At 41.4% G+C, this 17,864-nt stretch overlaps 1 protein-coding gene across 4 annotated transcripts in view; it reads right to left on the reverse strand.

The window, feature by feature from the left end:
- Positions 1-32: 32 nt before the first annotated feature.
- Positions 33-17,864, reverse strand: part of si:dkey-178k16.1 (band 4.1-like protein 1) — a 48,838-nt gene continuing 31,006 nt past the window's right edge. The window contains exons 4-24 of one of the 4 annotated variants that reach the window (XM_014329577.2): positions 17,713-17,817; positions 16,742-16,784; positions 16,524-16,599; positions 16,040-16,258; positions 15,843-15,930; positions 15,597-15,749; positions 14,383-14,480; positions 11,568-11,743; positions 11,083-11,309; positions 10,421-10,459; positions 9,301-9,330; positions 8,725-8,880; positions 7,295-8,362; positions 6,070-6,120; positions 5,258-5,665; positions 4,149-4,370; positions 4,001-4,060; positions 3,730-3,819; positions 3,534-3,614; positions 2,732-2,848; positions 33-2,623 (exon numbers count right to left, since the gene is read on the reverse strand). In XM_014329577.2, coding sequence (XP_014185063.1) covers positions 2,618-2,623; positions 2,732-2,848; positions 3,534-3,614; positions 3,730-3,819; positions 4,001-4,060; positions 4,149-4,370; positions 5,258-5,665; positions 6,070-6,120; positions 7,295-8,362; positions 8,725-8,880; positions 9,301-9,330; positions 10,421-10,459; positions 11,083-11,309; positions 11,568-11,743; positions 14,383-14,480; positions 15,597-15,749; positions 15,843-15,930; positions 16,040-16,258; positions 16,524-16,599; positions 16,742-16,784; positions 17,713-17,817 — 3,513 coding nt within the window. In that variant the 3' untranslated portion in view covers positions 33-2,617. The remainder of the gene's footprint in view (positions 2,624-2,731; positions 2,849-3,533; positions 3,615-3,729; positions 3,820-4,000; positions 4,061-4,148; positions 4,371-5,257; positions 5,666-6,069; positions 6,121-7,294; positions 8,363-8,724; positions 8,881-9,300; positions 9,331-10,420; positions 10,460-11,082; positions 11,310-11,567; positions 11,744-14,382; positions 14,481-15,596; positions 15,750-15,842; positions 15,931-16,039; positions 16,259-16,523; positions 16,600-16,741; positions 16,785-17,712; positions 17,818-17,864) is intronic. The other 3 variants (XM_014329578.2, XM_014329580.2, XM_014329579.2) reach the window with 3 other exon arrangements.

The raw sequence follows: 17,864 nt of genomic DNA on the forward strand, positions 1-17,864 counted from the left end.
ATAGTATTAGAGACACAGATCAAACAGAGGGATTGTCATTTATCTTGTTCTCCTTGTTTTTTTCTCTCGTCTTTATTCATTTTCAAATGAATGCAAGTACAATGTACAGCAAGGATACAGCACTAAGCAGTGGAAAGCAGCAGAGCAGAAGAGATGAAGCTGCAGAGGAGGAGGAGGAGAAGAAGAAGGAGAGCTCTGTACAGAAGGACAAGGTTAGGTTTAAGGGTCTGCCAGAGGTCATCCAATCAGACTTCGGCACCAGGTGTCTCAGCCACAGTCGAGGGTCTGCGATTATTCACAGTCTGGTTATTACAGTCTGGTCATTGTCACATGTCCGTGAGTGGGACTTTTCTGGACAGAGAGAGGTAAGTCAGACCATGCTGGTCGATCCAGTGAAGGATGGTGAGAAGGACTTCAGCTGGGTATGCTTGATGTTGCAGCTAAGCTGGCTTCTTTTAGGTAACCGGTGCCCCCTAGTGTACATCAAGCCCATTTCCATTAACTACTATACATCTTCACGATCCACTAAACAGCACCAAATATACAGTACAAGGTATGCGTGGTTGCATTATTCTTTTTTCCACCTTTCAGTTTGACACCCACATCCATGACTAAGCATCACTTTGGAACCAAAATAAGGAACACAAAAGGAGTTACACTAGACACGTGAACATAGACGGTATAGTTTAGTGTCTGAAAGCCTGTTAATTTCCTCATAAACCTTGAGTGGCAGCTTTTGACATTTCTTTTATCAATTGTTTGAATTTTCTGCTGCATGTATTGGTCTATATATAAAATATGAGTTCTGAAAAAGATACAGAAGTTATATATTGTTTTTAACGCTAAAGACAGTATACTTAAAGGGAAACCATGTCATACCAAAAAATGTGTGCATTTGACCTTCTGACACTTTGTAATTAAAAGTTGCTCATATAAAGTTATTTCATACAAAACCAGGGTTTGTACAGTTTGACTGCTACCTCAGTTGGCACGTTACATCTCTACAGCATCCTTCTAACATCCATGTACCAAATTACACACAACTAAAAGTCCAAAAATGCGTCTCCTACTGTGTATCTTATTTCTAACATGGTACTTTACACGAAAGAGCGTTGGCAGAGCTCTGATGCATAATGCCATTTCAGCTTGGTTGCAGAACGTAAGCTCACATTATGTGGGCCACATTATGTTCATTCACTGGCAAATAAGTAGAAAACGCCTAGGTTAGGACCAGATGAACATCACCAGCGGTTTGAGAAGAGATGAGAATGTAAGAGGGCTGCAACAGAATAATCGAGTGTGCTGTCATAACTGAGTGTACTGTGTACTTGACATTTCCCACTTTTTTTCCACCCTCGCCAACACGCATCATTTCTCTTCAAGATTTTAGATTATTAACAATTCAGTCTCTGCAGCTTTGTAATTTCTCAGGGTGTTCCCGTCGTTGACAGAATCATCGCTCCTTATGATGAGTTAATATCCACTGAAGTCATTTACAGTCCATTCATCCAAAAGAAATCATCATCATGCAAAAGTTATCTCAGACACTACTTTTACTGATGCAGGAGCCCGTTCTGTGACTTGAACAAGGAATGTAAGCCTACTCTATGTACTTACTTACTACACACACAACGGCCAATGAGGATTTAAATCCAGGTGAGTTCTGAGCGCGTATCTAAAGGCTGGGAGAGGAGAGAGACTGGGCTCATTCTGAAACATCAGCATGCTCAGAAACTACATTGCCACTGTTTGAATAAATACAACAGGTACACTGTGTATCAACAGCTCCTAATGTCAAGACATAAATGCAGATATGCATACTTACCACCCACACGTCGAGGTGAGATATGTTTAAAGGAAGTCAAATATTACTAGATAGCTAACACTGGTCCTCGCTAAATACTCGAATAAACGCCTCCAGAGGACCGCAGTCGTCTCTAATCAGTGCATCTTCATCATTCAGTGCGATGGGATGATATTTGTTTATTTGACTAGCTATGAAAACTAAACAGTTTTCACTAAACCCTGCGAGTGACTGGATGCTTTAACAGTACTGGAGCTACATGTACTAGATTCTATTACTCAGTGACACAATGTGAGCACATTTTTTTTCTTTAGCACACAGCAGAAATCACATGATGAGAGTATAAGCCACTCATATCTAAATAAACCCCTTTCCCAATGAATTCCCTGTGTTCTCTGTTTTTGTTTAGAAATACCAAAGCGAGTGATTTGAACATATAGACCCTGAGATTTTTTGCAGGGAATTTACTTGAATTATGTCTGAAATTTTTCCACATGTTTGGAATTCTTGTGGCATGTTATCAACCATGTAAAATTAATAAATGTTTTTTTTTTTCTTTTTCTCTTACTTGTGAAGCCTGACTGCAAAAAAAAGTCACTCTGTTGAACATGATGACGATTTCTATAATGAAACGTTCAAATACAAATTAAATCGTTTGAAGAGTCCTGTTTCAGGTTTGTGTGTGAACTTGTATAAGAGGCTCTGGCAGAGCGCCTCAGGCAGTAGTCCTTAATCGACTGGGATGGTGGGCGGCAATTTCAAGTCGGGCACTGACGCTTCTTGTCCAAAGGGGGGCACTCTCGTCTCAGGAAATCAGGACTGCAGCAAAGAAAGGAGACGTGGATGTTAAATCCCTTAACCTCAAAAGAGTTTAGAGGATGTAAAAATCTCATCCATTGTTGCATGGCGTCAAGATGCCAGCTGTACCTCTGATGCACCGTGTCGGTCCTCAGTGGATGATTCTGTTTCCCTGACAACAACTGCCTTAGTCACCTGCATGTCTGGATGCTGCTGCTTGGCCTCTTGTATGGCAATAGCCAGAGCCTGAAAGGAAAGAGTGAAGTGTGTGTCCTGAATGAAATGAATTGCTTAAACCCCTCCACCCAAGTACCTTATGGAACTTTTCTGTATCTTACAAAAACAGAACACAGGTTCAGATACTGATTTGTGTCTGTGAAGGTTCTCAGTAATCCAGGTCATCGTAGTCAAAGGAGCTTGCAAAGACAAGCGTCAGGACAGTCCAGACGCTTTTCTTTGCAAGCTCCTTTGAATACTGATTTGTGCTCGCAAAGGGAGCTGGAATTACAATTCATTTTAAAAATTGGTCTTTAGATACCCAAATGCTCATTTTATATTTTATCTAGTCAGTAAATGTATTTGCCCACTTAAAGAATATAACAATTTAGCCTTAGGCTTTGTGAGTTCTTATATAAAAATCAGCTAAAAAGTTGATTTGCTGTAATAAAATCACAAAACACACTTAAAAACTGTCTAGCAACTCAGAAGGGCCCGTCTTTAACCAAAAAGCTTTTATAGCTGATGAACAATGATGGATGCATACACTATGAAAACGTAGCCAGGAAGTTAGCTACTCCTCTGCTTCAGTCATGTACAAATTGATTAGTCTCTTGCACTGTTCTCAGGCAAGCTAATCACACCACTTTAATATAAAGACTGAACCGTACTGGGGTGCCAAGGTAACAAAGCTCATTTGTCAATTTCTGCTCACCTGTTCCTGGTCTACATCATCGTCTCCTGTGATTATGATCCTCTTCTCGATCCTGGTCTCTGAGTATCCTCCTTTCACTGTCTGCAGCATACAGACAACAGCTTTTCTTTTAACAGCCTTAACATTTAAAGAAGATAAGCGGCACTAAATTATAAATTAAATGTGCACTTTGTGAGTTTTACTTGAGCTTCTCTACCTTTGTAACATGAGTGGTAGCTGAGGTAACATTTTCAGAGACGAGGATGGGAGAGCCTGATGTCTCTCTGCCAAGACTGCCTTTGTGCACCTGAGGAGGCATGAGGCAAATGTTACAAAGACACATGAACCATATTTTGTGACATTCAGTCAGATGTGTGTTCCTGAATTCGTGTCTTTGGGCTTTGTAAGTAGGTTTGAACCCTGGAGAACAAGAAGGAGTGTGCTGCAGATTGAGTTAAAATTGGAGAGGTCCCCCTGTCTGTACTCACAGGGGAAACGCTCTGTCTTGTAGAGTAAGAAACTTCACTTAGTCCAGTGATGCCGTGATCCTGAAACAGACAGATTGATTGGATTATGTCCAGATATTTTACAGGTCTACCTTTCTGTACATTTTTAGCAGTGAAATATGAAGTTAACCTGATCCGTGAACTCCACGATGGTCGTGGTGACCTCTGACCCATTGGGTTGAGTCTCCGTCCTGATGTCCGTCTTTCTGACTGTTGGCGTGGGCCTGATATCGCTGCCCTCCCTGCTCAGTGGTGTGGCGGCAGAGACACGACTGCCTTCTCTGTGTGACTGATCTCGGTCCACTGATGAAGACACGGGGACTGATCTCTTTGGTTTTTTGGGAACTACAGGCTTAAGAGAAGGAATGTTTATATTAATAAGAGTGTGTATAGTTCGTAGTGTTGTTCTGAGACTCTGTGCAGAAACGGAGGTTTTTAAAAGGCTTGAAAGCCCCCTGTTTGCGAAAAGGAACATAATTTAATCAGAACAGAAAGCAAAAGACAACCTGAGAGTCTGAAGTTTGGAAGCTTAAGAGATATCTTACTTTAGTAAAAAGTTAAACATAAAAAACGAGGAAAAGAACAAAGTGGGTTTTCTTTCGTTTACCTTCTTTAAAACTTCAAACTAAAAGCACATCCCTTTCCTGCATATTTCACGACAGTCACTTCATCTGCTCATTTGTGGATTTTAGTGCATTAGAGGTGTCAGAAGCTTGAATACTTTTAGCCGCCCAGCTTTTTTACAACTCAAATCATGAACCCATAATTTTCTGTTTTGTTACATTCCCTCTGACCACCCACTGCACAGGCAAACCACAGCCTTGTGAATAAACTTGCATGAATTCACCCACAGCTACCTTGTCATCACACTTTGTTGGGAAACTTGGGAAAGACGCAGAGCGTGGATGTGGTTGGTGTTATGGGAAAAGTGCTGGGGAGGAGAGGAATTCAGCTCTTTTCTTCCTGTTGTTTCCATTGCATTCACGCTTGGCTTTATTTATTTCTCAAGTGCTCGGTTACAAACATGCAGAGATAAAACTGTAGAGTAATGATTTCATGCTACTTGCTTTCAGATCAAATTAACACCCATTCTTTCCTGCACTGGCGTCTGAATTTAAAAAGGAGCCAAGATGCATATTTTTAGGTGCCTAAAAATAGCGCAGTGTGAAAACAAAACAAACCAAAGAAGTAGACACTTCTCAGTGGTTCTACACAGCTGATCTGAAAACTTTGATCTACCTGGACATCGGACCGTTTGACTTCTGGTCGGACTTCTTCAGCCTGGATTTGTTTGGCTGGAGGACTGCTGCTGGTTCTTCTGGACAGAGGAGCCGATACTAAGGGAGGAGGTGGCTCAGAGGGTTGCTGCTGTTGCTGCTGGAGCATGTCGATGCCAAAGCGCAGACCCCCATCAGGTGACAGATCCCTCTCTCCCAGCTCCGACATACCCCTGGAGAACTCTTCCATGCCTGTGTACAGGTCCGTGAGGACGGTGAAATCTACTTCAGCTTCCAGGCTGGATGTAGAGCTGACTGTGATGCTGGAACATTTTCGTTCAATGCCCAGGTGGGTTTCCTTCAAGTACAGGATCTCGTGGTCCTGATCATCCTCTGATACGGAGCCCAGGCGCCTCTCCCATGGTTCCCTCTATAGAGGAGACAGATGATAATTTGATGTGGTTTATCTTCTGCACTTTTAGACAATGTACAGCATGTAAAGTACATACATTAGCTTCTCTACTCTGATCTCTGATCACAATTAAACATGGAAACATGCTTATTGAACATTTAACAGCGGCACAAAATATTAGATATCAGATTTAGGCATGATGTCGAGCTGGCACTTTAAAATATTCAGTTTCCCCGTTTGATTAAATATGAATTTACGGGCTGTGCTTTTGTGCGTTTATCTCCACGCTTTGGATACAAAAACAAACACGCCTCAAAGAGCAGCTTGAATAAAATCTGTCAAATATCTAATTGTAGTTTATTTACTCTTTTCCCAAGGTGTGACTACATAATAAATATGAGAGGAGCCGAGGGATGACTCACTGAAGCTTCACTGAGAGGCTCCTCATGGATAGCAGGGGTGGGAGGTGTCTCCTATGGAAAAGGCAAACAAACAAAGAGCAAACAACGATATGAAAGCATGCGTGAATTCACCGAAATGCAGCCACAAGTTATACCGTCTCCCTATAGCTAATGTGTGTAAGCATATCCAAAAATAAAAGTTAGAAAAAGTTTTCTTTGAAACTGCTTTGATGTCGAGTTCTGCTTTTTGCACATGATGAAATAATTGATATCTGGAGAGCCCGAGTTTGCAGTGTTCTTGCTTCACCGCTATTAAGCATGTCGCTTTAGCACTGTTGAGTTCTTATCTGTAAGCAAACATGTCTAAGTCATTCATAAACTTTGGGGCTTTTCCTAAACCTGCACGATAAACACACAATGTGAGAGATCCCCCAAACTCCAAAGCCTTTAAGCTGCAGTCAAAAGCATGCAAACTGGGTATATTTCACAGGCTGACATCATTAAAAATGACTGCAAGTGCAATGGTAATGCCATGCACTGAAAGGTTTGATTTTTCAAAATTCCCTTTCAGGGAAAAGGTATTCATATTTTTAAATGCGGCATATGAAAGCCTGAACCCTGAAGAGGTTTGGCAGCTCTGCAGCCAGTGATTACATCTAATCGTCTTTTTCATTTTTCTGCTTTGCTGCAGAGGTGCCAAGGTAGAACATTTGGTTCAAATGGCCTCCTCAGCCATTTACACAAAGGATTCAAATTATGTGGAAAAAGAGGTTTCAAAGAAAAAAATGGTGGAAAAAGGTCTTGCGCTCCTTGCAACAGCAGTCACCCTCGCTCTGAGTGTTGGAAGGAGAGACCAGGTATTAACGTGACAAGTTAAGGTGGGATAGAAGGGACGCCTGAAGCTTAAGCAATGGGAAGTTTGCTTAAAGGCCCACAGCGTTCTGAAATGGCCAAGCAGATGTCAAGATTTGCGGAGGGGAAGAAGGGAAAGCAAAATGCCCCCTAGGCCATGGACGTGAACTGAGTCGGTCAATGAGGCGATGCGAAGGAACGTGAACTTTTGCTTTCTCATACACAGCCACATGAATTCTGAAGTTTATGCGTGTGTGTGATTTTTTTTTTTTTTTTGGAAGGTTTGTTTTTAGATGGCAAAAACAATTTGCACCACATCGCCTGAAGCTCATGCAATGCTTTACTTTCCGATGACTGACAAACAGGTTGGGGGGAAGGGGGGCAGATGGTTTACCGCTTGCTTCCTCTTGGCTGTTTCTTGGTTGGGCGTCCTGTGGTGGATGTGGCTGTTGTCCATGTTGCTCAGTCTGTCTCGGGACCACTGTGTTTTCAGGGGGAGAGTGCGTGGGGGAGCTGCTGGAAATTTGGCGCTAAACTCTGAGGTGATTTGAGAATTTTCTTCAAATGCAACGCCTCCTCTCGTCCACTGGCCTGCAGAGTCCCTGCAGTCCCTGAGCTCCTGTTGTCCGACAAACTCGTTCCTAATCTGCTGATGTGTTTGACTTTGCTGCTGATACAACGCTGTAGATTCACCCTGGTATTTGGTGTCCATTGTGTTTTCCTTGACAACATCTGTGGCAGACAGTGGTACAGCATTATCATCCAGTCTCCTTCCTGACTCACAGGAAGATTTTGTCATCTGTACATCCCCGGCAGCACCAAAGACGCCTCTGTCAGGCTGGCTGTGCGTTTGAGGGTTTAAATCTTTGTTCTCTTTATTTATAGACTTCTTTGATCTCTGCGGCTTGAGAGGAACTATTTTTGTTACTTCTGTGTGTGAGTTCCCAGTTTTGTTGCAATCCTTTTCTCCCACAGGGCTTGGGTCTTTTATTTTCCAAGCCTCACTGTGTCTTGAAGCACTGCCCTTTGGGACAGAATCCCAAGCCACTGGAGTTTCAAAGTTCTTGGGCCTCTCTCGATGCTCAAAGTGGCCATGTCTTAAATCCTTCTTCAGTTCTCTTGCCTGTTTCTCAGGTGGAGACTCATATCCATTTTCTTGAATGGCTCTCCGAATTTGAACAGATTCATGATGCCCATTAGCTGCTACTGTACCAGCCATGGGGTTCATATCTCTTAGTCCTGCTGCAATAAACTCAGTTTCCCGCTTTGGAGATGTTCCATGTCGACTTCTTCCAGAGTCTGGGCGTGTCTGGCAATTGTTCATATTCGCTTCAGTCCAAGATGTCACTGCAAATGTGTCTCTACCCTCTGAAGAGGTCTTACTCTTTTCCACGTAAGAGTAAGAGTCCAGTGTTCCTTCATAAGCATCCTGCTTGTCAATCAATTTGGCGTCAGTGGTCGCCTATGTTAACATAGAGTAGACAGTTTCATTAGCCTAACTAGATAAACGGCTCTTCCATTCATTACTGTTACCCCACAATGCTATTGTAAAGAAGAATTGTAAAAAAAAAAAAAAAACACACACACACACACAAAAAAAAATCCCAAAGAAAAACAACTGGGGGGTATCACTGTGTAAATTTTAAAGCATTTTTAGGTTTTTTTTTCTGTGAATTGGTTTAATGGAATCCAAATTTTGGCATACTCTGTGAAGAAATATATATGTTGGCCTAGGACCAATACAGCCTGTTTAGAAAATGGTAATATAGATATTTTAACAATGATAGTATGTGCCATAACTTGGAAATAGAATGTCATTCTTACTGGTTTCCGCTCCGGAGTCCCTCCAGGAGGAGTAGCTGAAGAGATGCGTTTCTCTCTCTGGGCCATTTTGCTGTTAGGCTGCCTCAAAGCCCTCTTCAGCTCGTTGATGCTGGCCTGGTGCTTTTGTATAACATCTTCTGGTTTGTCCAAGAACTGCTACTCACACAGTGAAAGGAAAAACAGAAAAAAAAAGACAGCATAAATAGAAAGCTTCTAAGTCTATTTCTGGTTCACAGCACAATGAAGTCGATTTGGATTTAACTGGAAAATGAACAATCGTAACCAAGCTCTGTCTGATCAGGTAGGTAGCATGACGGATTGTTTTCTTTATGAAATAAAAACTGTACCACGTGGATGGCCAATAAAGGCTTTAGATATGACCAGAAAATGTACAAAGCGCATAAAAGATTATGTGCTCTGTAGGAAAATATATCTGTTTTCAGGAGCTCCGCTGCTGACTCCTGTTTTCAAACTGCGAGTGGTACAGTTATGAATACAAAAAACAAAACAAACAAACACTGAACACCTGATGAGAGTCACACACGTCTCATGCCAAAAAGAGATGACAAGCTGTACCTCCTGTTTAGGCCGAAGGGTGACCAGTTCCTTGTCCGACAGATGAGGTGGGGCAAGCGACATGAAGTGAAAGGTTTTTTTCGAGCAAAGCGGAAGGGTTGGGAGTTTGAGGGGGTGGAGGTGGGGAAAGAGAGCAGATGCGTGCAGAGACAAAGAGGTAAAATGCTGCAGGTGAGTCAAAAAAGGCAGGCAGCCAGACTGACAAACAGAAACAGTTGACACCACTGAGGCTTTGGACTGTGATTGTTAAGCCACTTAATGTTCTGCCAAGAAGAGAGGGACAATCCATTTCAGTGTCAGCCAACTGGTAATTAATGAAGACATTTATTGACTGAACTTAAAGGTTTGGAGGAGGATTATTCCCATACTTCTTGATCCAAAGATTTGATGGGAAGGTATTACAAAACCACAAACAAAGAGTCCATTAAGCCACTAATGTGATGCCAATATTTCCTGCAGTAGTCAAGAAAACAGCACCACAACTACCTGCACAGGACTTTTACAAAACAAATAAGAGCATAGAGAAAGATGGTTTTTAAATAAATATATTTCTAAATTAAACAAAGATGTAGATTTTGGGGCAGTTTAATTGGTGGATCGGTAGATTTGCAAAGTGGGGAAACACCGATTCACTGAATCGTCTACAGTGCCTAAAGGCCATCTGTTTATCCTGCTGGTGACAAACAATCCCTCTAATGTCATACGGGGACACTGTTGCAGAGGCATGCTGGTGAAACTGTGCTGCAAGTCGAGAAAAATAAGTCAGTTCTTCAATAGACGTCTTACTCTTTTTAGCATCAAAATGCTTATTACAGTTTAATCATTCTTTCCAGTGAAACAACTATTTCCAGCAGGAAAATACGAAATAAAACAAAAAGCTTGATTAAATCTATATATAACATTTCTCGTCTTTTCTTGAAAATCAATTCATGCATTTTCCACGGATTATACCTAGTGAAATCCTGGAAACCATGAAATCAAAAGAAATAACATTTCTTTTACAGACAAACAACACAGGCATAAGACAGGTCGTGCTTAACAAACACAGTGCACGAGCACATGACCTTGAACGACCAAAAAAAAGCACGTATACAGACACCAAAGTCCAATACCAAAATACCTCAGGCTTTGAGTCTACAGGCGAGCCTGCTTCCTCACCCTGAAGGAAAGCACAAGGCACATGACAGAAATGTAAGAAGAGGTTAGCTAAGATTGTTAAGTTTACGGTGATACAAAGAGAATGTTACTGGTCAAAGGGAGGGTGCTCGGTTAGAGACGTTTTATGTACTACAAAGAGGTCGAGTTAGATTTGAGGAGATGATTTAAGAAAAATGATGAGAAAAGAAGGTGCATACTGAGAAGTCTCATAACCGGAAGAGCGGGAATCAGGTTAATTAAGCCAAGGAGAGAAAAATAGGAAAGGTGATTACATTCTTAAATAAAAAAGGAACGAGGAAAGAGAAGATGAGTTAATGTGAGATATTTTTCAGTTGTGATGCACAGTGTGCTGTTTACCTTTCCCAATGAATCAGATTAATTGCTTTTTGTTTATTTCTCTGCAGTGTCCTCAAAACTGCGATGTAGCTTTTACATTTACAGCATCCTATTTAACAGATGTGTTGATTTCATTTGCACTGCTGATTGATCGGTTGTGGCTAAATAGAAACTCTCTTCTTCTTAACAATGACATGTAATTTGTTTGTACAGCTTTGAACTATGAAAATCAGAGCATGAATGAAGTCGGATTTCTGTGCATTTCAAGTCTGTCCTCTCATCTGGTACCTTCAGCTCCAAAGTCTTGGTCGGTGGTGAGATATTGGCACCCAGTGTCAGCTTCTGATCGTCTTCCTGATCTGTGTAGTGGTCCTGATCTTGGTCTTGATAATGATATTGATCGTGGTCCAGGTCTAGGCTGCCCTCTTGGTCCAGATCTTCTCTAGACATGAACTGTGTGCGCTCACTGGAGCTTCGTTGGGACAGCTGGTCCATACTGTCACCAAGAGCCGAGGCTGGTTGAAAGCAAGTGGAGGGTAACCATAAAACACCAGGAGTTTTTAGGTTAAGCTTTTGAATGTGCTGCGCATAAAATGATATCTAAATCTAATGTTAATTCTTGTTTTTGACAAGGAATGTCTGGCCCCTTTCACTTTGAGGGCTGCAACACAAAATCAACAAATATTCTTGCTGAAATATTTGTACTCTGTGGAGAGAACAAACTGCCTCACGGCAAATGTCCATACCGACAGTGAAAGAGTCTGGGTTCTTACCTCCGTCAATGCTTCGAGGCAGCAGGTACCTCTTGCTAACAGAACGATCGAACTGTGGAGCGGGCCTGTCAATCAGAGCGCTAGCCTGTCTGGTCTGGGCTTGGGTCCGCCCGCTGTAGCGGAACTTGGAGCCAATCACCAGGAAGCCCTTGGGAGGTGGCTCTGGGGAAACCAACCTGCAGGAAGGTTCAGTTCACTTAAAAATGAATATATGTGGCACATATTCGATAGGGCTTTGCGGAACCATTATTTATTGATTTCTCTGGAAATTTACTGGAATTAACTAAAGAATCTCCTGCCTCCACCTGTGTCTTGCTACCCAATTAGCACTCTGTGCTTTATTTAGTCCTGCCCTTCTCTCAGTCTTTTATCAGTTTGTCTGACTGACATCCAGTCTGACCTCGTTGTGTTTCCCGTTTTCCCAACATTCGTATGTTTTCATGAGTTTTCATGATTTCATCAAAACCTGTGTTTCATTAACAGCATGTCTAAAGTCTTTAAATCATAACTTTTGACTCTCATAACAGTTTCTCTTCGTCTAAGCTAATCATATCCTGTCTGATGAGTTTACCTATACTTATCATGGGCATTTTTGTTGTGGTAATTTTGGACTTTCTAGTGATTTCTTTAAAGTGTTCTGTTTCTAGGATGGAATGATTGCACTGGATACATCTTTAACCCTGTAACACTAAGTGTATTATGAGTTACAATGTTACATGAATCTTAATGAATTTCTGAGACCTCTACATCACCAGTCTTTTTTTTTCCTGAAAAACCTGAAATTGCAAATTAAATTTAAGCAAAAATTGTAAAAGAAAATACTGGTTGTAGAAAAAAAACAATGCAAATTAATGCGGAAACTCAATGCAAATTGATACATTTTTTAAAATCAGAAAGTAAAAAAAATAGAATTTTATAGTTCAGATTTTAAAAACCTAGGATTAGGTGCACAAGTCTGAAATTGCTTTGGATTTTATCTAATCCAAACAGGCTCAAAAGTATACATAAATCCACACAAATATTTGATTAAATGTTTCTCAGCAAGTTGCACCTCAACCAGATGATTTTGGTAGCCATCAACAAGTTTCTGGCATAATCCAGGCAGGATATCTGACCTTGGCACAGTTGATAGAATTCACATAAATTGGTTGGTTTCCTGACACAGACATGGCCTTTAAGCATAGTGCACAAATCATCAATAGGATTGAGGTAAGGGTCTTTATGAAGGCCATTCCAGAAGCATGATGGACCATTTCTAAACAATTGCAGATTTCAGGATCTTCCATTTAGACACTTGCACGTGCGTACAAGTTATTGAGATGTGTCCCCCACTTTGCATGCGAGATCTGGAAGAAGACCCAAACTGCCACCCTCAGATGAGAGGAAATTGGTTAGGATGTTCAGAAACTACCAAAGCTCAAGCTTGCCATGAACTGGAAAACACTGTAACGCCACCATCACTGTCCACAGTTTTTCATCTCTATGGACTGAGAGGGTGGTGACAAAGAGAGACGCTCCAGCTCCTAAATTGACAACAAAAACTCAACAGAAATTTGCAGCTGCCCACATGGACAAATGCCTTCTTTTTATGGTCAGACAAGGATTGAACTATCTGGCCAAAATGACAAGACATATCTTTGGAGGAGTAAAGGTGAGGCTTGCAAATCTGAGAACACTGCACCAGCTGTTAAGCATGGTGGCAGTAGCATCATGCTCTGGGGCTGTTTTGCCACCATTGGTAATGGTATGTGGTACAAAGTGAATGTCAAAAAATGAAGGAGGATGATTACCTCCAAAGTTTTCAACTTAATCTCAACAGCTAGATGATCAAAACTTGGAAAAAACAAGAAAATGATCCCAAACTAGTTTTGGAACTGATAAAGTAGGCTAACATTAAACCTCTGGAATCCCCTTTCCAATGCACTGACCACAACCATATTATAAAGTTGTTTACTACTCTCGCTCTGTGTGTGTGTGTGTGTGTGTGTGTGTGTGTGTGTGTGTGTGTGTGTGTGTGTGTGTGTCTGGACACCAACCAGTGTAAATGAACTCTACCAGTTCTGCCATGAACAGTGCTCAGTATCCCGCCAGAGTTGTACAAGAAGATGTTGATGGCTAATCTGGTTTAGGTGCTGCTTGCTAAGAGACATTTAACCAATTATCTATATATTTGAGCCTGCATGTATACTTTTAATCCTATCTGGATTAGAGAAAATCTAAAATAAATGTAAACCTGGGAACCAAATACTTGTTTTTTTTTTTTATTTCATTTTATTCATTTAAGATATATGCTGTTCTTGAAAAAAAGAACAGTTCATTAAAAGGTCAAAATTACCATGAAATTAATGCCCATCATGAGTGCATTTAAAATTATGACCACAACTGTACCATGCAGACAAGAAAGCTCTCTCTTCTATCATATATTTGCTGACTCTAGGAACTAACAAAGTTTAAAAAAAAATCAGTGTAAACCCCTAAAAATATCCAATTTTTCAGTACAAATCCTACAAATAAGGTCAGTGTTCACACTGTATGACCTATATCAAATTACTTTCCTATGATTCATTTTGATGTATTTGCTGCAAGACTTGTTTTCTTCTTCCTACCTCCAAACCATCAAAGAAATTTTCCAAACTCTTTTGAGAGCATTTTTTTATCACTCATCTACAGACTCTTTAAGAAAACTGTTACAATCAATAGTTAGAAAATCAACACTTTAGGGATACTCTAGGTCTACTGTGCCAAGGTTCATGCAGGTCAGAGTGAGCACAGTGCAGAAAACGTGCTGTTTGTATCTGTGAGCATTAAGGCCTACCTGAAGAAGGTGTGGTGCTCAATGCAGACCTTCCACAATCGCTTCGAGGCCCGATGGTTGGGCAGCTTGAAGCCTATGGTGCTCTCAAACTGTTCATACTGAGTGATGAGGGACATGAGTGGAGGTGGTGAAAGGAGGAGGCGGCGGGGAGGTGAAGAAGAAAAAGAGAGTGAGGGAAGCAAGTGAAGTGGAAGATGGAGGGAGGGCGGCAGGGTGAAATGTGTTTACTCTGCAGCAATGGAAAAATCAGTGTTTTCTGTTTACTCGCCTTGTGTCTCCTGCTACCATGACGGGTAGATTTTCCATCTCTAACCAACCTATAAATTAGTTGTTCATGCACTCAGTCCATCAGACATTCAGTTGTGTGAACAGGGAGGAAAATGCTTTCAGATCAATAGGTTATTAGCAATATAACAGGTCCTTAAACATTGGGTGGAGTCCATTCACAAAAGGAAGCACTTTAGTTCCACACAAAAACACTATGGGGACAGATAAGAATAAAAGCGGTTTTAAACCACAATGATGACCCTCCAGGCAAATTTAAAGTGACAGCTGACTTAAGAGGATACATCTGCAGAACAAAGTGTATGCACAGAATGGGCTTGGTATTCACTATGAAGATGTCAAAGTCAGTTTAACTGTGGATATAAAGCACTGCAGATACCCTCAAGGCCAAAGAATGAAGGGAAATCATAATAACTTTAGGGAGTTGAAAAACCAGAGCGAGCATAACGTGACTGCTACACTTGTAAGTAAAATCCTTTATGAAAATGCAAATCCTCCCGACTGGCTAATCACACTCGAAAGTCGAGAAAGAGAGAAGGACAAGAATAAAAACATGACCTATCAGCCAAATCTTTAAGAACGGCATCTCTAAAGTCTATAAATAATGCCTGATAAAATACTCTCTGCAGTTGTCACATGGTGTGCAGCAAGATACATCTCAGAAGTAACACTTTTATCAAACCATGAAATGACTATTTGCGCTGCTTTGGACGAGTCAAGAGAGGCGGTGATATAATTTTAACAACTGTGAAACCATGAAATAGAAATGTGAAGCTAGCTCTTTACCAAACGACTCTTTATTTCACTCGCCTCAGTTCTGGCAAAGTGAAGAGGAGCTGCTCTGGTGGGGTTGTGCATGCAGTACTTGTGAACTCCAGCTCTTCCAAGCAAAATACTAAAGAACAGATAACAAAACGTTTTTTATTAACCTCTCCAGGGCGGATCTTGATGTAAAAGTTGCTTCTCTTATAGGAGATTTTCAGGATTTTTGGCCAGGCGAACCGATTGATCCTGAGGCGGTCACGGTAGATGAGCAGACCGTTGGCACTGACACCGAGCATTATGTCGATTCCCTCTGAATCCTATTAAACAAATTCACAGAGTATCAAAGAGCCAGAAGAAGAGGTACTGACAGATAAAAAGACTGAGAAACAATAAAGAGAGCATCCCTGTACCTTAGCGTGGTGCAGGTCAACTCCATACATCGAGAGTTTCTTGGCATTTTCTAGAAAGTTCATCTCTGCTTCTGCTGGACTCATTCCCCTACAGTGCAAATGCCACAACCGATCCTTCACTTCTTATTATTCATATTAATTCCTCAGATCGCAAACAAGAGCATTGAGTTTACTAATGAAGTCATATTTTCTATGACCTGTAGTTATGGTGTAGTTCCATCACTCTCTCCTCAAGCTCGCGCGTCTGGTTGGGGGCAAAGTGGAAATCGCTGACGTAGTCTGGACCATGTTCCTCGGGCTCATAGTCTCCCAGTTCCGCCTGGACTGTGTAGGAGCCCAGAAGGGCGTGCGTGACAAATGAGCATGGGAGACGACCAGACAGGATGTCATCCCTCAGCTGCAGGCACAAATAGTACCTAAAAAAACAGAGGCAGAGATGCTGGTAACACTTCTCTTCAAGATCTAACTGTCAGCCTAACTGGAACATCTGAAGGAATCGAGTACTGTAATGAGTCCCAGCCTCAATTCTTTGATAGCAGGCTACTATAGTCCTATTAAACAATTTAGGTCAAAGGTTCAAGAGAAGTTAACAATGACCAGAACACTATTTTTTGAGTGCAGTGGTTGATATAGTTGATGGTTGATTTGACAAGCAAGCTTAACAGAAGCAGTCAGACCTACCTGGTAATGTCTTCAATGAGCACAGATGGGTCTGGAGGGTAGAACTTGACAGCAAACCCGAAATTCCAGGGACCAACTGTGGACGAAGCCCCAGCAAAGGTTGTTTAGTGAAGGATGTCTGTGCCTCTGCTGTTTTTTGCGCGGACTTGTTTGACTGTGTGTGCGCGTGTGCATGTGTGTGCATGTGTGTACAGTATGCGTGCATCTGCTGCACTTACCCCGGATTTGCTTCTTAATCTCTTTAGAGGGATCCAGCCAATTCTGATAAAGAAAGAAAGAGACAATCCCCTTTGAGAAATTCCACCTCCATATTCATGTTTAAGAGCCCTTTAAAGAACTGGACCTCGCTGATTGCTCTCCCTTTTATAACTCTGTTCCCTTGTTGGATTCAACTGTATTCATGAAACTCGATGAAGGCTTCTATAAACACAGAAAGCATTAATATTAAGGCCGATAAATGCCAGTTGAATTCAGTTCTGTCTGCTTAATGCCACTAGAGCTTTCATGGTGGACTGCAGACCCTCTGCACTATTTTTAAAAGGCAACACTATCTAATCACATTCTAAAATATTAAAGGCCATGTGTGCCACTTTCAGGCTGTAAGTGGTTAAGCAAAGTTAAAAGGGCAGCCAGGGGTTCACTGCTTTATAACACCTGGAGAAACCATTGAAGCAGGAGTTAAATGGACTAAAGGACTGGCTGACATTTCTTCTGAAGTCAGTGACAAAAACCCAAACAAAACAGTAAATACTCCATAAAAAGAAACCACAAAAAAAACACTTGAAAACTATCCACAAAAAAGCCCAAATTAAACCCCCAAATTAACGGTCACTGTGGTAATAAAAATGTAATTAAATGACATTAAAGCTCAGTATAATAGCTTGACAATACCAGAAGACTGTGAAGAAACCAGAAATGGGGGGTTTTCTATTTAAAGTTAGTCTTTCTATCAAAAATCACCAGCTCAAACTTTAGGAAATAAAGTGTGTAATAAACACCCAGTGTACACGTGCATGTGTGTGTATGAAGTCTGCATTTCATTTAACTGCAGCTGCATCTGGCGATCATTACAGAGTTTCAGTTACACATGTAAAACTGTAAAAGTGAATAAATAAACGCACAAGTAAGATGTCCTGCTGTGCCCATCTATGCATATCTGTGTGGGTGGGTGTGTGTTTGTGTGTCTGACCTTGGTGTTGTCTGTGTCCTGGAAAGTCAAGCCAAAGTAGTCCCTCTCCAGCAGGTTCAGATGGCCACACACCATGTCCAACAGAGTCTGGCCCTTGGCAAATTTCTGTTGCGCGCGCACACACACACACACACACACACACACACACACAC

The sequence above is a fragment of the Haplochromis burtoni genome, unplaced genomic scaffold, assembly GCF_018398535.1.
Source record: "Haplochromis burtoni strain Fernald_Lab_line unplaced genomic scaffold, NCSU_Asbu1 Contig_306, whole genome shotgun sequence".
NCBI lineage: Eukaryota > Metazoa > Chordata > Actinopteri > Cichliformes > Cichlidae > Haplochromis > Haplochromis burtoni.